Source organism: Capra hircus, chromosome 21 (assembly GCF_001704415.2).
Source record: "Capra hircus breed San Clemente chromosome 21, ASM170441v1, whole genome shotgun sequence".
NCBI lineage: Eukaryota > Metazoa > Chordata > Mammalia > Artiodactyla > Bovidae > Capra > Capra hircus.
Genome location: NC_030828.1, coordinates 25,197,857 through 25,214,132, shown reverse-complemented (window position 1 = coordinate 25,214,132; position 16,276 = coordinate 25,197,857). Strand labels below are relative to the sequence as shown.

Below are 16,276 nucleotides of genomic sequence, written 5' to 3'. Positions count from 1 at the left end.
CAGGAAAAAGGGTATGTGTCTGTGTGTGCGTGCGCACATGTGCACACATGAGTGCTCAGTCATATCCAACTCTTTTCAACCCCATGGACTGTAGCCTACCTGGTTTCTCTGTCCATTGGATTTCCCAGGCAAGAATACTGGAGTGGATGGCCATTTCCACCTCCAAGGATCTCCCCACTCAGGGACTGAACCCATATCTCTTGCACTGGTAGGCATACTCTTTACCACTGAGATACCTGGTAAATAGTATCAGTTCAGTTCAGTCGCTCAGTCGTGTCCGACTCTTTGCGACCCCATGAATTGCAGCACGCCAGGCCTCCCTGTCCATCACCAACTCCCGGAGTTCACTCAGACTCACGTCCATCGAGTAAACAGTATAGATGATCTTATTTGCAAAGCAGAAATAGAGACACAGACATAGAGGACAAATATATGAGTATTAAGGGGAACAGGGGTAGTGGGAGGAATTAGGAGACTGGGATTGACATACATATACTACTGATGTTATGTATAAAATAGATAACCAATGAGAATCTACTGTATAGCACAGGGAACTCTACTCAATGCTCTGTGATGACCTAGATGGAAAAGAAATGCAAATAAGAGGGGATATATGCATACATATGGGCTTCCCAGGTGGCAGTAGTGGTAAAGAACCACCTGCCAATGCAGGATATATAAGAGACATGGGTTCAATCCCTGGGTTGGGAAGATGCCCTGGAAGGAGGGCATGCAACCCACTCCAGTATTCTTCGTGTCACAAGGAGTCTGACATGACCGAATCAACTTAGCATGCATGCACACATATGGATAGCTGAGTCACTTCGCTGTACAGTAGAAACTAACACAACATTGTAAAGCAACTATATTGCCAATAAAAATTAATTTTGAAAAGTCAGGATAGTCATTCTTCTTTGTGAGATTTTTACTGGAAGGGGGCTTGAGGGAGGTTTCTGGGGTGCTTGTATGTCCTGTTTTGTTTTTTTTCAATCAGGATGCTAATTACATGCATGTGTTCCATTTGTGAAAAAGCATTCAGCCAGTCACGTATGATTTGTGCATGAAACTAACTGCTTATAATTCATGCATATAACAAAACCTCACAGCATGCTACTTCATCATTTCCAGTTTATTCCCGATTATATTTGGAGAGGCAGATTTTACATGATAGCTTCAAACCAACCATTATACGTTAACCAAATTTTACACAAGCCATTTGAAAAAAGATCTAAAAATGTGCTTAGTTATTGGTATTATATAACATTGATCAAGCACCAAGAGTGCGCTGAGAGCTTTACAGAACAAACATAGAAAAGACAGTCCCTGCCTTCGAGGATCCCCACTCCTTTAGACTCTAAAGTTCAGAGTCATGCACATAAAACTTCATCTAATATTTCACACCCCTTTATTCATAAGGCATAAATAAGGAAGTTTGTTGCATTTCTCCTTGTTAATAAATATCAAATACCCTTTTCCCCTGTTATACCAACTATTATTAACATTGTTGCCTTTAAATACAAATTTCCAAGGTACAACATACAGTATACTCTGATTTGGTATTCACACAATTGAGCACAATCTTCTTGCAGGCTGGTTATAATATGAAACAGGTTGGATTTCAACGTTCACACATTTTTATACCACTTAACAGAATTGTGTATTCTCAGCAGAGCTTTTTTTGTTAAGAAAAAGGAGGTGCCGTGCTCTTAAACTGATAAACTATAAACAAAGACAGCACTGCCATGAATCCAATAAGGGTATCAGAGCTTATGCAGGTTCCAAACAGTGACTTTCAGCACATCTATTAAGCCAGCCTTGCAGATACAAACCACATAGCTGCATGCCCTAAAATACTAACAATTTATGATCAGCTAGTAATGGGTGATACAAGTATGATTTGCTTTACTGTATTTTCCATTTAAAGAAGGTATTGGCATAAAATATCTGAAAATTGTGAGCTGGGAAATACACTTTGCTTCTCTGCAAGGCTGTGTTCAGAGCAAATGCAGACTGAAAAAGAGGATGTGATGATTATGACTTTATTTGGATAAAGAGACCTAATTTTAAAATAATCCCTTGATAATGTCCCATGGTTCATTTTTTTAAAATGCAAGAGAACCGAAGTGAATTTTTATAATATAATGATCTTCAGTTTAGGCACAAGAAATGGTACTTCATCAAAATATGCCAGATACAGTGGTAGAGGCTGTTGCCTACTACAGAAGTCAGGCCTGACTCTAGGTCGCCCACAGGGAGCTCATAGCAGCAGGAGATGAGAGGCAAATTTTAGAGGAATGGGTAGATGCTTCATTCCCATCCAGACTCTGGTCTTGACCCTTTCTGCAAACAGAGGGATGGAGGAGCTGGAGTGAGTCTAGAGGTCCAGGGAAAGAAAGTGTAACAAGCTTGGGATCAATGGAGAGAAAGAAGCCAACTATGAACTTCACATTCTCTAGACCCCAAGACTCCAAGCATCCATCAGGCTTCACGCCATGGCAAAAGTGCATAACTTGACACCAGACTCAGGGCTACCAAGCTAAGGACAATCGCTTTCCAGAGGAAACCCCCTTGCCTGGGGGTCACTGCTGTATGGTCTCCCAGGGGGGTGACCAGGTCTGGATGTTTCCATGATGCAGCAATGAGTGGAGCCGAATTTTAAAGCTATGCTGGACTTAGAGCAAGACTAAATTTCTTTGACTACCTCCCCAGATATGAAAAGTGTATGAGAAAATTCTTCACTTTTATGCGTTGGGAGGGTGCTTATACTCACACCCTCCCCAGGGAGCTAGGCACGTGACCCAAAGAGGGCCCTTTAAGAAGAAACTCACCCAAGGGCAGTGGCCATAGTGGTTTGGTCGATCCGGCATTATCCTACCTGGCAAATGAAGGAGTCCGAATGGGATTTGACAAATTTTTCTTAGCCTGGGTGACTGCATCTCGACTTCTCTGCAAATCACAGGGCAAGAGGTTGGCAACCTACCTACCTCTGCTGCTCTCGTGGCTTAACCTGTGATAAAGGGGAAAGCGTCAGGGCTGGGGTGATTTCTAGAGTGGTATAGGTTGGGAGGAGACTTGGGAACCCACAACTCCAGAGGGTATTAATCTAGAATCCCCTTGGGGCTTAAAGAAACAACCTTATTTAATGTGCCCAACCCAAAACAGAGCACCAAAAGACTAAATTCTGACAATAGACAGTAATATATATTAATATATTTTTCATTTTCAATTATAAATCCTCAGGTTTCCGTACTAAGGCTTAAATTTCAGTCACCTAGCTGAAAATCTATACATAAACATGAGACTATAAATAGAGAACATGAAGACCTCTAAAAACGAAGGTTTACTACAGATGAGAGCATCCATCCTATATTTATTAACAACACAAAATGTTCTGACTCCCCTTTGGGGGAACAAGAGAATTAGACACAGCAAGCTAAGCAGTATTTGGAAGATTTTAGGATGGATGCTGAATTCCTATTGCTTTAAAATCTGAGATGCTTCCCAAACTCCCTTTTAGGAATTTATTCTATCATTGGGCTTCTCTGGAGGCTCAGACAGTAAAGAATCTGCCTGCAATGCAGGAGACCTGGGTTCAGTCCCTGGGTCAGGAAGATCCCCTGGAGAAGGAATGGCCACCCACTCCAGTATTCTTGCCTGGAGAATTCCATGGACAGAGGAGCCTGGCAGGCTAGAGTCCATGGGATCTCAGAGTTGGATGTAGCTGAGTGACTAACAATTTCACCTTTCTTTCACTGGAGTGACAGGATTCTTACTACCAACATTTATTTATATTCCACTTTGTTCCTGGAAGAATTAAGGTAGCTAGTTTTTGTCCATTGTTTTTCTTTAACCTATAACAAGACATTAGGATCTGATGCTGAAAAGGATTCTTTCTGTCCACTTATGTCAAAGCACCATTCAACAGGTGGAAACTGAGATCAAATTCTCATGAATGACAACGGCTTCCTTACACGGGAGAAATCTTGCTCTCAAGTTAATTAACAGAGAAGACAATAAACCAAAATCAGGTATTTAGATAGACATATAGATAGATAGATAGATAAATGGTTAAATAGATCATTATTTTTTTGCACTGCTGACAAATATTTGAAACTATGGAGTAGGTGCTGGAGTAGTTGAGAACACCTCAGAGCCTTTATCATATTATCGACAAGCTTTCAAAATCTTTTTAAAGCCATTGGAAATGGCTGGTATTATTGGTGCACAGCAACCACGGTTTATAGTTAGAAGGTCAAAGTTCTGCCATTGTCTCTACTCAAGGCACAAGGACAAGTTCCAAAATCAACTCATGGTAAAAGGTGGAGGATCCGTACTACCAGGAGATAGAAGATGGAAGAGATGACCCACACACCAAGGCAAGAATGGGAGGTCCTTTGGGATACCTTGACTTTCAGATGTTGAGCATACATCATTAGCGAGCAGCCCTCCCATGGCTTGGGGTGGCCACTGAAAGGTCTCCTAGCCTGAAGACCTTGGCCTATTAAGCAAAGAGGTCACTTCATGCCATGGCTGACTTGGCAGTCCAGTACCTTCCTACCCTGGGCACCAGGAAGAAGGTCCGGAATGTTTCCATGAAGATCTGCAACAAAGAGCATCATCATGACAGAAGGGCAAGTATGAAAAGTCAGTAGCCCTTGATTACAGTCAGCAGAGAAGTAAACAGTAACCCCCTATGGAAACATACCCTGTTACTTCACCTGCAATGGTCTAGGAACATGAAGGAAGAGAGAACCCAGGCTTTTCTTTCTCACCTTGCTCTCTCTTAGCTTTCCTTTAAAGAAGTATGTATTAACCATCTCCTCTATAGCATATTCTTCACCATGAATGGAAAGAATCCAACCAATTAATCTTCCTCTTTTTTTTTTTTTGCCTGGAATTCAGTTTGTATCTACTGGTCATCCATTACATTCTTTCGGTAGGAAAAGATATTGCACTTCTTAAAATTCATCTGTGTCATTAAGTCAAAGCTAGTAGGTAGATAGACATCTTTCTAGAATGAATATTTTCTGAAGACCATCATCACCATTTGCAGAAAAGCCTCCATGATTTCTGTTTCAACAAGTGGTGCCTGACCTGCCACGTGATTTTAGACTACAGAGAAAGATGTCAGAGGTCACGAGCCATTGGCAACATCGCCTCCAGTAGCTCATGATTTCATCGTGCAGATGGGCACCACGATCACCAGAATGACTGTGCACGCAGCCGCGGCAATCAGAGCCGCTATCTTGCAGACCTTGGCTCGTCTGAATTCGGCTTCTTTCCGTTTTAGCAATGAGTCGTAGCCCGGGGTATAAATGTCTTCCATCCAATACTCTAAGTTGTTCGGATTTAAAGATTCTTGAGTCTAAAAGTGAAGAGAAGATGTTAGAAAGATGGTGAATATTTATAAACAGGTTCATCATCCTTGAAGCATCTCAACTGGTGCATCCTTGAAGGTGTCTGCAGCTGGCAGCGGTGTCCAAGCTGCCCACCAGCCCCTCCTGAGATGGACCACCAAGGACTCGGGGTCCTACACACCCCAGATTGCATCTGCCCCCTCTTACTACAAAGGTCATGATAGTCTCGACACAGGAAAACCCAGAGGTTTTCTGGGGACAAGCAAAACAGGGCCGAGACAAGTGAGAGTCTACACTTCAAGGGTGCACAGCCAAGAACAGGCTGGCCTCACTGTCGGGGAAGCAGGGAGGGTCACTGACAGATATTCTCCACTTACAGTCCTTAAGAACAGAGCTGTTTGAAGTAAGGCTGTTCTATTACTCTGATTCACTTTCCAGCTCTTCAGAAAAAGCCTCTACTGAAAAATCAAAGGCACCTCCCACAGAAGCAGCTCAAACAAAACATAAAATATTTCCATCTCAAACATCTGTCTAAGCAGGTCAGGCCACTGCTCAAAGGCCAGGTCTACAGACTGGCGGCAGACCACCCCCAGGCCAGGTGTGGCATCCCCAGTGGGAGGCCCCTCCCTGACATTCTGTCTCTTGGTCTCCCTGAGATTAACGATTGTCTGCGAGAGAAATATTGTATTTAACCTGTGTTGCCCATGAATCCTGTTCTCCGTGGATGGCTATAATCTATTTTCATAAAGAAAAGCAGTGTTCTCATTTTACAGCAAGCATTTAATAATGTGAGTGGCACATAAAAGCGGCAACACATTGCGATTCCAAGTTGAGGTCTCCTAAATCTCTGAAACACAAGCAAAGTATCCATTTTGAAGATGTTCTCAGATTGGTCAATGCTGATAAAGAGGGGTGTGTTACAAATTATGTACAGAGAGAGAGAGAATTACAAAACAAATGCTTCCAAAACTTAAAAAAAAAAAAAAACCTCAGTGGTTCCAGGTTACTGGAATATTGATGATTTTCTCACCCACGTTAGTCATTCTCCACCTGTCCTTCCAGAGCAGTTCTCTGTTCTTCTCCACTTTGCTCTGCACCCCCCCACCCCGCCCAGATCTTGGTCCATATGGATGCATCCCTGGTGGGTTCCCTGGTGGCTCAGATAGTAAAGAATCTGCCTGCAATGCAAGAGACGTGGGTTCAATCCCTAGGCCGGGAAGATCCCCAGAGAAGGGAATGGCTACCCACTCCAGTATTCTTGCCTGGAGAATCCCATGGACAGAGGAGCCTGGCAGGCTACAGTCCATGGGGCCACAAAGAGTCGGACACGACTGAGTGAATAACACACACACTGGTGAGTTCAGTTGGTGGAGCACCAGTCCTCAGGATCCCTCTCTGATGGACTACATTTCTATCTGGCACCTGCTTTCACAGCTGTAGGTCCTGGTGGGTTTCAGAAATAGCTCCCATCTTTGGGCCTTCAGATCCAAGGGCAGCATCAGCCTCTCACTCATGCTGGTCCCTGGGTGCTTGCTGGGCTTTAAACCCCACCTACACTGATGCCAACAGTCCCCTCCTCCCATTCCCATCCTTCCATGAGTCCGCCAGCTGCTTCCTGATGGGATGCTGACAGTCCACACACTGTGAACCCCTCCCTCTGGCATCTCTATTGCTCTCCTGCTACTAATGGCCTTCTAGTCCTGGGGCCAGCAGACGCCAGCCCAGGAGCTAAATTCAGCCCAACACCTGCCTCTGTACAGTGTACGAATTAAGACTGGTCCTCACATTTTTTTAATCACTGAAAAAAAAAAAAAAGAAAAGAAAAACGAAAGTCAGGGATATGTGAAAATTATAGGAAATTCAAATCTCAGCATCAAAAAATAATGTTTTATCAAAACACATCAAAAAAGAATGTTTTATCAAAACACAACCATGTCCAGTCATTTATTTAACACAAACTGTCCATGGCTGCTCAAGACTATTATGGGCAGAGCTGACAAGTTGAAGCCTAGGGTGCTGCAGTCCATGGGGTCGCAAAGAGTCGGACACGACTGAGAGACTGAACTGAACTGAGCAGTTGTGATGACGGAGATTGTAAGGACTGCTGGGTCTTAAGGTAGTTTCTCTCTGGCCCTTTAGAGGAGAGTTTGCCAACCTTTGTTCTAGTCTATTCAGCTGTTGTTTAGTCACTAAGTCATGTCCCATTCTTTTGTGACCCCACGGACTGTAGCCCGCCAGGCTCCTCCACCCATGGGATTTCCCAAGCAAGAATACTGGAGTGGGTTGCCATTTCCTCTTTCACAGGATCTTCCCAACCCAGGGATCAAACCCATGTCTCCTGCATTGGCAGGCAGATTCTTTATCATTGAACCAACCGGGAAGCCCTTTCCTGGTAGATTTGCTTTATGTACTGTGATTCAGTCAGTGAAATAAACTATTTGTAATTAGTTTTTTTCAATAACTGCAAGCTCTCATGACACCCAGTAGCAGAGAGGTGATGCCAAGGTTTCACGGGACCCAGGGAGCATCTTTGATTGACAATTACACCTGCTGAACACTGGAAATGGAAACAGTATCTTTGCTGTATCCTCAAGGTGCCATTGCTGGTGAATTTATATCTTGAAACCAAGAGACAGAAAGAAGATGGTCCAGATGCTGAGGCTGCCCTAAGACAGTACCTGGGTCTCTGCAAAGTGATGGAAACAAGGAGGGTGGTGCCTTTCTGCCTTTACCAAGTTCCCGATACCTATTCTACTTTGCTGCAAACACCCTCAAAAGGCTATGAAACTCCTTGCTGTCTTACATTTTGTGAGACTAGATATATTATCCTCTACTTTTGAAAGTGATGTCACCTGAAGCTCTCTAAAGATCTTCAACTTTTTATAATTTCACCGTTAGTGCTTATAAATATTGGCACTTCAAAATCACATGTATCTGTAAGAGCACTTCTCTCAGACTCAGCCTTCCAGACGTTAAAAAGATGTTTCTCAATCTATGATTCATTCAGTTAACTGACCATGTCAAGGTCACCCCATGATACTGGTGAGACACTGATTATTCCTCCAGGTGAGTCATTCATACCTCCAGGTCTTCCCTGATTCGTGGCATCCTGATACTCAAAGAGCACAATGTGGTACCCACGGCAAAGTGTTAGGACCACCTCCAGGAGAAAAGAATCCTATACAGCCTGCTTGCCAGCAGGGTGGTGACAGGAGAGGACGTGGCCTGAAGGGTCAAGTGATAAGCAGCAGGCATGTGGACACAAGGTGCAGGAGGGGACAGGGGCCACGATATCTCCAGGGTCATCCTGATAGCACCACCCACCTGACTCTTAGGATTTGGCCAGAGATGCTCCTCCCTATAACTGCTGTCAGTTAGGAACCAACATAAACAAATGTCATTGTGGTCACTTTAGTGACACGAAGCCCCTCTATACTCTCACCACCAGAAAAATGAAATGGTGATGAGGCAACATAAGCTGAAAGAACAGAAGTCTTATTGCTAGAGAGTCTGACAGGAATTCAGACTTGTTGGACCTGCAGAAAATTCTTGAGTTTCTTGGGCCTCAATTTCCTCATTTACCTGCTTGAGATGAATGTCATCACTCCTGCCTGCAAGCCACTGCACGTTGCATGAGAGACTGTGGTAAAAAAGCACCACACAGGGGCTTCCCTGGTGTCTCAGTGGCAAAGAATCCACCTGATAATGCAAGAGACATGGGTTCAATCCCTGGTTTGGGAAGATCCCATATGTGCAGAGCAACTGAGCCCGTGTGCCCCAACTACTGAGCCTGTGCTCTAAAGCCCACGCATCTCAACTACTGAAGCCCGCATATCCTAGACTTCAGGCTCCACAAGAAAAGCCACCACAATGAGAAGCCTGCACACCGCAGCTAGAGAGTAGCCCCCGCTCACCACAACTGAAGAAAAGCTTGTGCAGCAACAAGGACCCAGCACAGCCCAAAATAAATAAATAAACTGTTAAAAAACACCATACAGAGTTGATTGATTTCAGCATCCTTTCATCAGCCTAAATACCTTTTCAGTCCCTGATTACTGCCAGGTACTTTAAATACATTCTTCTCATGTCTCACAACAACACCACAAGTTACAGATTATCATGGACAGTTAACAGGTGAGGGGACCACAGCTCAAACAGGTGAATGTTCCAGGCTGCACAGCAAAGGAACCCTGGATGAGAACCTGCACTGTGGGAAAACACATTCCTTTTCTCACCACCTTCCTGTCCTTCCTGCAGACTCTTGGCTTCACAGCGAGGCAATGTCAAGGGATACCTTGCCATACCAGCCTCCACCAGCATCTCCCCAGCTGCCCTATAAGTGGTGGGGGCATTCAGGGACCTGGAAGTACGTGACTGGCAGCAATAAGACAATAACCTCGCCGCCCACAGATCTAACCGGCAGGTGAAGGCAAGGTGCTTCCCTGCTCCCAAGATGACGCAGACACACAGATAGACGCAGCGTGGATGGAACCACCAAGATGCAAGTGTGGCCAAAACCCAGCCCTGCCTGTGGTTGAACAGTAAACACACTCTCTAGCCACAACTGCATTCACAGAGTTTCCAGGGGTGGTGCTTACCTGGGGCTGCTCCGTACGGAAACATAATCCATAGCTTGGCTCCCACCAACATGCTTATCCCACGGGCTACATGTGGAAGGAGAAATCAGGCTTGTGTTCCATTAACCAGTTGGGCTCAAGTCTTAGGAGCAAGCATGAGAATCTGCTCTTGGTACGGAGTCTTAAATGCAACGTTAGCAAATTGATGGCCAAGGTCAATCCACGAATGAAGCATTCCTGTTGCTAAATGTTTACAAGCCAATAAGCAACATAGCAATCCCCTGTTACACATCTCTGCCTTATAATGTATTCAGGTTCAGTGTCCCATGGTGGGGACCAAGGGAGCTGAAAGGGAGGGAGTGAGTGGCTAGGGCATCCTTCATCCATTTCTGCATCCACTGGGGTGTGGCCAGGCTTCCCCTACCTCACCCCACCCTGGGCAGAGAGGCTCACCTGCAGGTCCAGGGCTGTCAGCTTGCCCTTGTCACCCGAATTGCGTGCATACTCCTCGATGGTCCAGGAAGGCTGGCCCCGCTTCACCTCTGCCAGCTCCGTGAGCCGCATGTCCGTGTACAGAGGGTTGCTCTTCATGTGGGCCTTGAGAGAGGCGGGGTAGGGGTGAGGGCTGAACACCTGCTCCACCAGGAAGCCGTCCTTGGGCTGCTTGGGCAGGCGGTGCTGCGGGGGGATGTCGTACTGCCTGTCTGCCTGCAGAGGGGCACAGAGAAGTCCAGGAGGCCACAGAGATGTGGTCAGATGTCACACTGGGCAGACCCCAGCTTTTCATCACTAGGTGCAGCCCAGGTAGCAACATGCAGTTACTCATGAGCAAATAGAAGGATTGCCTGTATTGGGGGATATTTACTAGGAAAAGCTTACGACATTAATACTACTCATATGACCCAACATTTCTGTGCCAGAAAGAGACAATTTTATCTAATCTTCACGCCATGGCTACTACTATTAACACACATTATTCTGGTAAGGAAAAGGAGACCAGAAAGCCACAGTAATTTACTCCAGGGAGCACAGCTGCTAATGGCAGGGAGCTGGAATTTAAATTTAGCATCTGACTTCAGAAAAGCCTTGGTTAACACTGCATAGTAACGCCCCCTCTTTCTCTCCTTCCTTCTTTCTTATTTCTGCCACACTATGTGGTATGACAAAATCTTAGCTCCCCAACCAGGGATCAAATCCATGCCACTTGCATTGGAAGCACAGTCTTAACCAGTGGATCACCAGGGAAGTCCCTGCCCCCTCTTTCTATTACCAATTTCCACCTGGTCCTGAGGAGTAAGAGATATGGGTATTTTCTCCAAGGAACTGGCCGAAACCACGGATGACACCCTGCTTCTTTGGATGGAAGAAGCCAAGTCGGAAAGGACATGGTGAGAGCCTCCACTGGTTTTCAGGAACATCTGCTCAGCCTTCAAGACAGGGAACAGTCTGGACCACACTGTGGAGGCAGGAACCTGCCTGACACCACTGGCATCACTGATGCTCTCAGTCCCTAGTTATGAACCTGGGGCTCTGCTCTCCATGAACCCTGTTATAACACAGGTCTTCTGATACCTTCTAACTTTAGGCCCTCAGATCTCTGCACACATGTCACTTCCTCCAGGAAGCACTCCCTGACCCACCAAGACCAGGTCAATGCCCACCTATGAGACCCCTTCAGACTGTGTATGGAGCTCATAGCCAGCACTGTCCCACTGAACTATGATGGCCTGTCCATCTGTCTGTCTGTCTCCTCCACTGGACTGTGAGTTCCTCAAGGGCAGAGGACTATCCTGATCACTTTTCAAAGCCACATTTGGCAAAGTCACACCACTAAGGAGAAGGCACTCCAAGCTTTATAAAAGGGATGGATACAAACACTATGGGGTTTTCCAGGTGGTGCCAGTAGCAAAGAACCTGCCTGCCAATGCAGGAGATGTAAGAGATATGGGTTCAATCCCTGGGTTGGGAAGATTCCCTGGAGAAGGGAATAGGTACCCAGTCCAATATTCTTGCCTGGAGAATCCCATGACAGAGGAGCCTGGTGGGCTACAGTCCAGAGGGTTGCAAAGAGTTGGACACAACTGAGCACATAACGCAAGCAAGCTTTTCTGACCTAGAAAGTTACCCACTGCCCACACTTGCCCCCACTGCTTCTACCAATGAGCTGCTTGTGTTCTAATCCAACAGTTCATACGTATATCTAAGATAGTTTAAAAATAAAAGCTGGTATCTACTCTGCACAAAGATGACTAAAGGAGGGAAATCAGAGACCAGCAAGAAGCCCCTGGGAAGCTTTCAGAGGCTTTTGAATTAAGAGGCCTTAATTATGGGGGCTAGCCAGCCATCTCATCCTCTGCCACCCCATTCTCTTTTTGTCTTCAATCTTTTCCAGTGTTGGGGCTTCCCTGGTGGCATAGAGGTAAAGAATCTACCTGCAATGCCGGAGACCCAGGTTCAATCCCTGAGCTGGGAAGATTCCCTGGAGAAAGGGATGGCAACCCACTCCAGTATTCTTGTCTGGAGAATCCTATGGACAGAAGAGCCTGGCAGGCTACAGTCCATGGAGCCAAACAGAATCAGACACGACTGAGCAACTAAATAATGACAAAAACAACAAAGCTGTCACCCAGTTACATGACCTTAAGTGGGCATTACCTCTTTAGACTTCCGATGCCAGTCTTTACTGTCACCAGGACCTCGCTCTTTGATCTCCTCCTCGCTGATGCCCATGCGGTTGGAGTAAGTGATGGTGCGCCAGTCCCTGGGTGAGTTGGAGATGCTGGCAATCTTGGATTCTGTGGCACTGTTCTCCTCTGTCAGGGACCTGGAAGACGGCCTGGTGAAGAGGCTTTTTTTTAAGGCCTGGACACGAAGGCTTTCACTGTTGCTCCCACTGGCATCTGAGCAGCACCAGTCAGCCGTGTTCTCCAGCTTGGGCCCATGGGCACCCTTGTGGGCACGGAACATCTGGGGCGAGGCGCTCTCGTCAGATGGAGCCTCACTGGTCAGAGAATTGAGGTCAATCTGCACGCTCACCTTCTCGGGCTGCTGTATCTTCTGGTCTAGTTTATTGAGCTTGCCCAGGACCTGGGAGATCTCCTCACGCACACCCGACAGTGACTCGAGCTTCCGTTCAATCTCCCCGATCCTGAGCACCAGCTTGCACACGCTGGTCTTTAGCTCCTCTTCTGAGTGGTGGCTGTTTTCTGGCCGGCTGCCCTTCTCCCCTTGGCCGCTGGGGAGCCCATTGGCGACTCTGGTGAGGTGGTGCTCTGGCGAACTGTCACAGTCCGACTTGTGAAGCTGAGATAGGGACCCAGTGCTGTTGTAGCAGGATGACTGCATGACCCCTGTCGAGCCACTGATGCTCATGTCATCAAGAAACCGGAAGATGTCGCTGATGTCATCACTGACCACCTCCGAGTCATCGTCGGAATGCTTCACGGCATGCCGGTCACTGTACTTGCCCTGCCCAGGAGTGCACAGGTCCTTGCCTTTTTTGGGCTCCAGCACATGCAGGTCAGTCTGGGTGCCCACGCTGCTGGTGTCTGAGCTCAGCTGCCCACTGGTGCAGCTGATGCTCTTGTCTTTAAACTTTTTGACTGGTTCATGCTTCTCCAGGTCTACAGGAGATGGGATCTCTTTAGATTTGAGCCCATTGGGCTTTGCTGAGTAGCCAACTGGGAGGATGGGCTGTTGATCCTGTGGTGTCAGGTAAGCAGGGCATCTGTCCGGAGTTGGGAAGTTGGGTGTCTGACTGCTGGAATTTGGATAACGGAGCTTCTCCTCGGAGGGGTTTCTGTTGAAAAAGGACCGTTCAAAGTCAGGAACTTCTTCAGTGTTGAGGCTCCAGCTTTTGGCTGGCCAGGGGGTCTGCTTGCCTGATTTGCCAGGACAGCGCCGGGCCTCCTGGGTCCCCATCACTGGAGTGGGTCCAAAATACGTGGAGGCTTGAAGGTCATCTAAGCTCTCGTGCTTTGCCCGCCTCTTGTCAGGAACCGGGGAGTACTCGGGGTTCAGGTACTGGCTGCTGTAGGGCATCTCAAAGCTGTGATGGGGGAAGGGCGTCTTGTGGGACTCCTTGCGGCCCTGGGATTTCCTGTGCTCGCTCTCGGCCTTGTTGGCCGGGCTGGCCAACCCGGGGGACACAGCCATCAGGTTGTGAAAGTCCTCTTTGAAGATGTTCCTTTTCTGGACACAGGACTGGACCACGAAGGGCTCGTCGTTGGAGATGAAGGTCTGCTTGATGCCCTGGGGGAGAGGCAGGGAGTCCTGATCAGACATGGACTCACTCTCGAGGTTCATGGGGAAGTAGGTTCTCTGCATCTCGCAGGGCTGAGGGCTGGCCACCGAGTATGGGGCCAGAGCCTGCAGCCTGTCCAGGGAAGCTGCCCGGTTTTTCACGTCTTTGCTGACCCCCAGGAGGAAGTCAGGTTCAGAGGCAGGAATGAACTGTGGACAGTCCTTGCAGTCCACCTTTCTGCACTTGGATGACTGGCGGGTGGGGTAGCCCCGGCTGAAAGGCCGGTCACTCAGCTCACAGTTGAGGGGCTCGCACTCTGCTGCGCTGCAGATCTCCGTGTCCGAGCGGCACGAGTCAAAAGAGGCATCTTTCTTGTGCATCTTCTGCCGGCCTCCAGGCAGCTTCTCCTTGGCGGCACCCCCATTCATCTGGATCAGGTTGAATATGGTCACGATGTCTGCAGCCACCATGATTTTCTTGGACTGCTGGTTGTTTACAGCACATTTCATCTTGTCTTTGAATAACGTGGCTGGGAAGTTGGGGTCAAGACAGGCCGTATAGAAGAGAACGCTTCTCAGTTTCGCGAGCTGGGACAGATCGAAGCGGGCGCATAGGGATTTGCAGAGGTCCTGGTAGGAGACGGTATTTTGCTTGCTGTCTAATTCCTCCAAGATCTTCACCAAGAAGAGGGACGTTTCCTGGTTGGTCTCCATGGCTTAGAATTTCACAGGCTAGCTGGCGACACTGGAAACTTCGAGTCAGTTCTGCGGGACTGATAATATGGAAAAATAGTATGGAGGGGAAAAGAGGATTAGAAACATCAGTGGAGTTTTAAGTCAAGCTGGTCCTGAACCACGTAAAGAAATGCAAGGAAAGACTTTTTAATGCTTAGAAATGTTGTAAATGCTTTAAAAATATTTATAAAATACCACATTGTAATTCCCTTCCAAGGAACACTGGTCCTGGAAACTGGGAAATCTAGATTTTCGTCTTAACCTATTGATTAGCACTTAGATGCTGGGCAAGGGCTTTCAACTTTCTGGGGAACTACCTAAATACATTATGAATGACTAAAGGAAATCTACCTAAAGAAATTAAGGATGACTTTGATTTTGCATAAAAATGTTCACTGTGTACATGTGCAACTGACTCACTTTGCTGTACACCTGAAACACAACAATGCAAATCAGCTATGCTCTAATAAAATATTCTTTTAAATAGTTACAATCATAAAAAAGATGCTCATTACAATGGTAATTATAATAATGAAAAATAAAACATCTTAAATATCTGAATATTCAGTTCAGTTCAGTTCAGTTGCTCAGTCGTGTCCAACTCTTTGCGACCCCATGAATCACAGCATGCCAGGCCTCCTTGTCCATCACCAACTCCCAGAGTTCACTCAAACTCACATCCATCGAGTTGGTGATGCTATCCAGCCATTTCATCCTCTGTGGTCCCCTTCTCCTCCTGCTCCCAATCCCTCCCAGCATCAGAGTCTTTTCCAATGAGTCAACTCTTCGCATGAGGTGGCCAAAGTACTGGAGTTTCAGCTTTAGCATCATTCCTTCCAAAGAAATCCCAGGGCTGATCTCCTTCAGAATGGACTGGTTGGATCTCCTTGCAGTCCAAGGGACTCTCAGGAGTCTTCTCCAACACCACAGTTCAAAAGCATCAATTCTTTGGCACTCAGCTTTCTTTGCAGTCCAACTCTCACATACATATGTGACCACTGGAAAAACCATAGCCTTGACTAGATGGACCTTTGTTGGCAAAGTAACGTCTCTGCTTTTCTTCCAAGGAGTAAGCGTCTTAAAGCACGCTATGATATACAGTGATTTCTTACAAGCATTAAAACTACATTAATGTAGGACTTCCCTGGTGGTATAGTGGATAAGAATCCTCCTATCAATGCAGAGGATATGGGTTAGATCCCTGGTCCAGAAAGATTTCACATGCTGTGGAGCAACTAAGCCCCCACACCACAACTAGTGAGCCCCCACGCCCTAGAGACTGTGCTCTGCAACAAGAGAAGTTACTGCCATGAGAAGCCGGTGCACCACAATGCAGAATAGACTCTGCTCATTGCAACTAGAGAA

General features: G+C 46.7%; 1 protein-coding gene across 1 annotated transcript; it reads right to left on the bottom strand.

The window, feature by feature from the left end:
* Positions 1,112-14,932, bottom strand: KIAA1024 (KIAA1024 ortholog). The gene is made up of 3 exons (XM_005695056.3): positions 12,590-14,932; positions 10,388-10,642; positions 1,112-5,365 (listed from the first exon to the last, which is right to left on the bottom strand). Exons 1-3 carry the CDS (start codon positions 14,888-14,890, stop codon positions 5,168-5,170), a joined length of 2,754 nt encoding a protein of 917 aa, XP_005695113.1. The 5' UTR covers positions 14,891-14,932; the 3' UTR covers positions 1,112-5,167.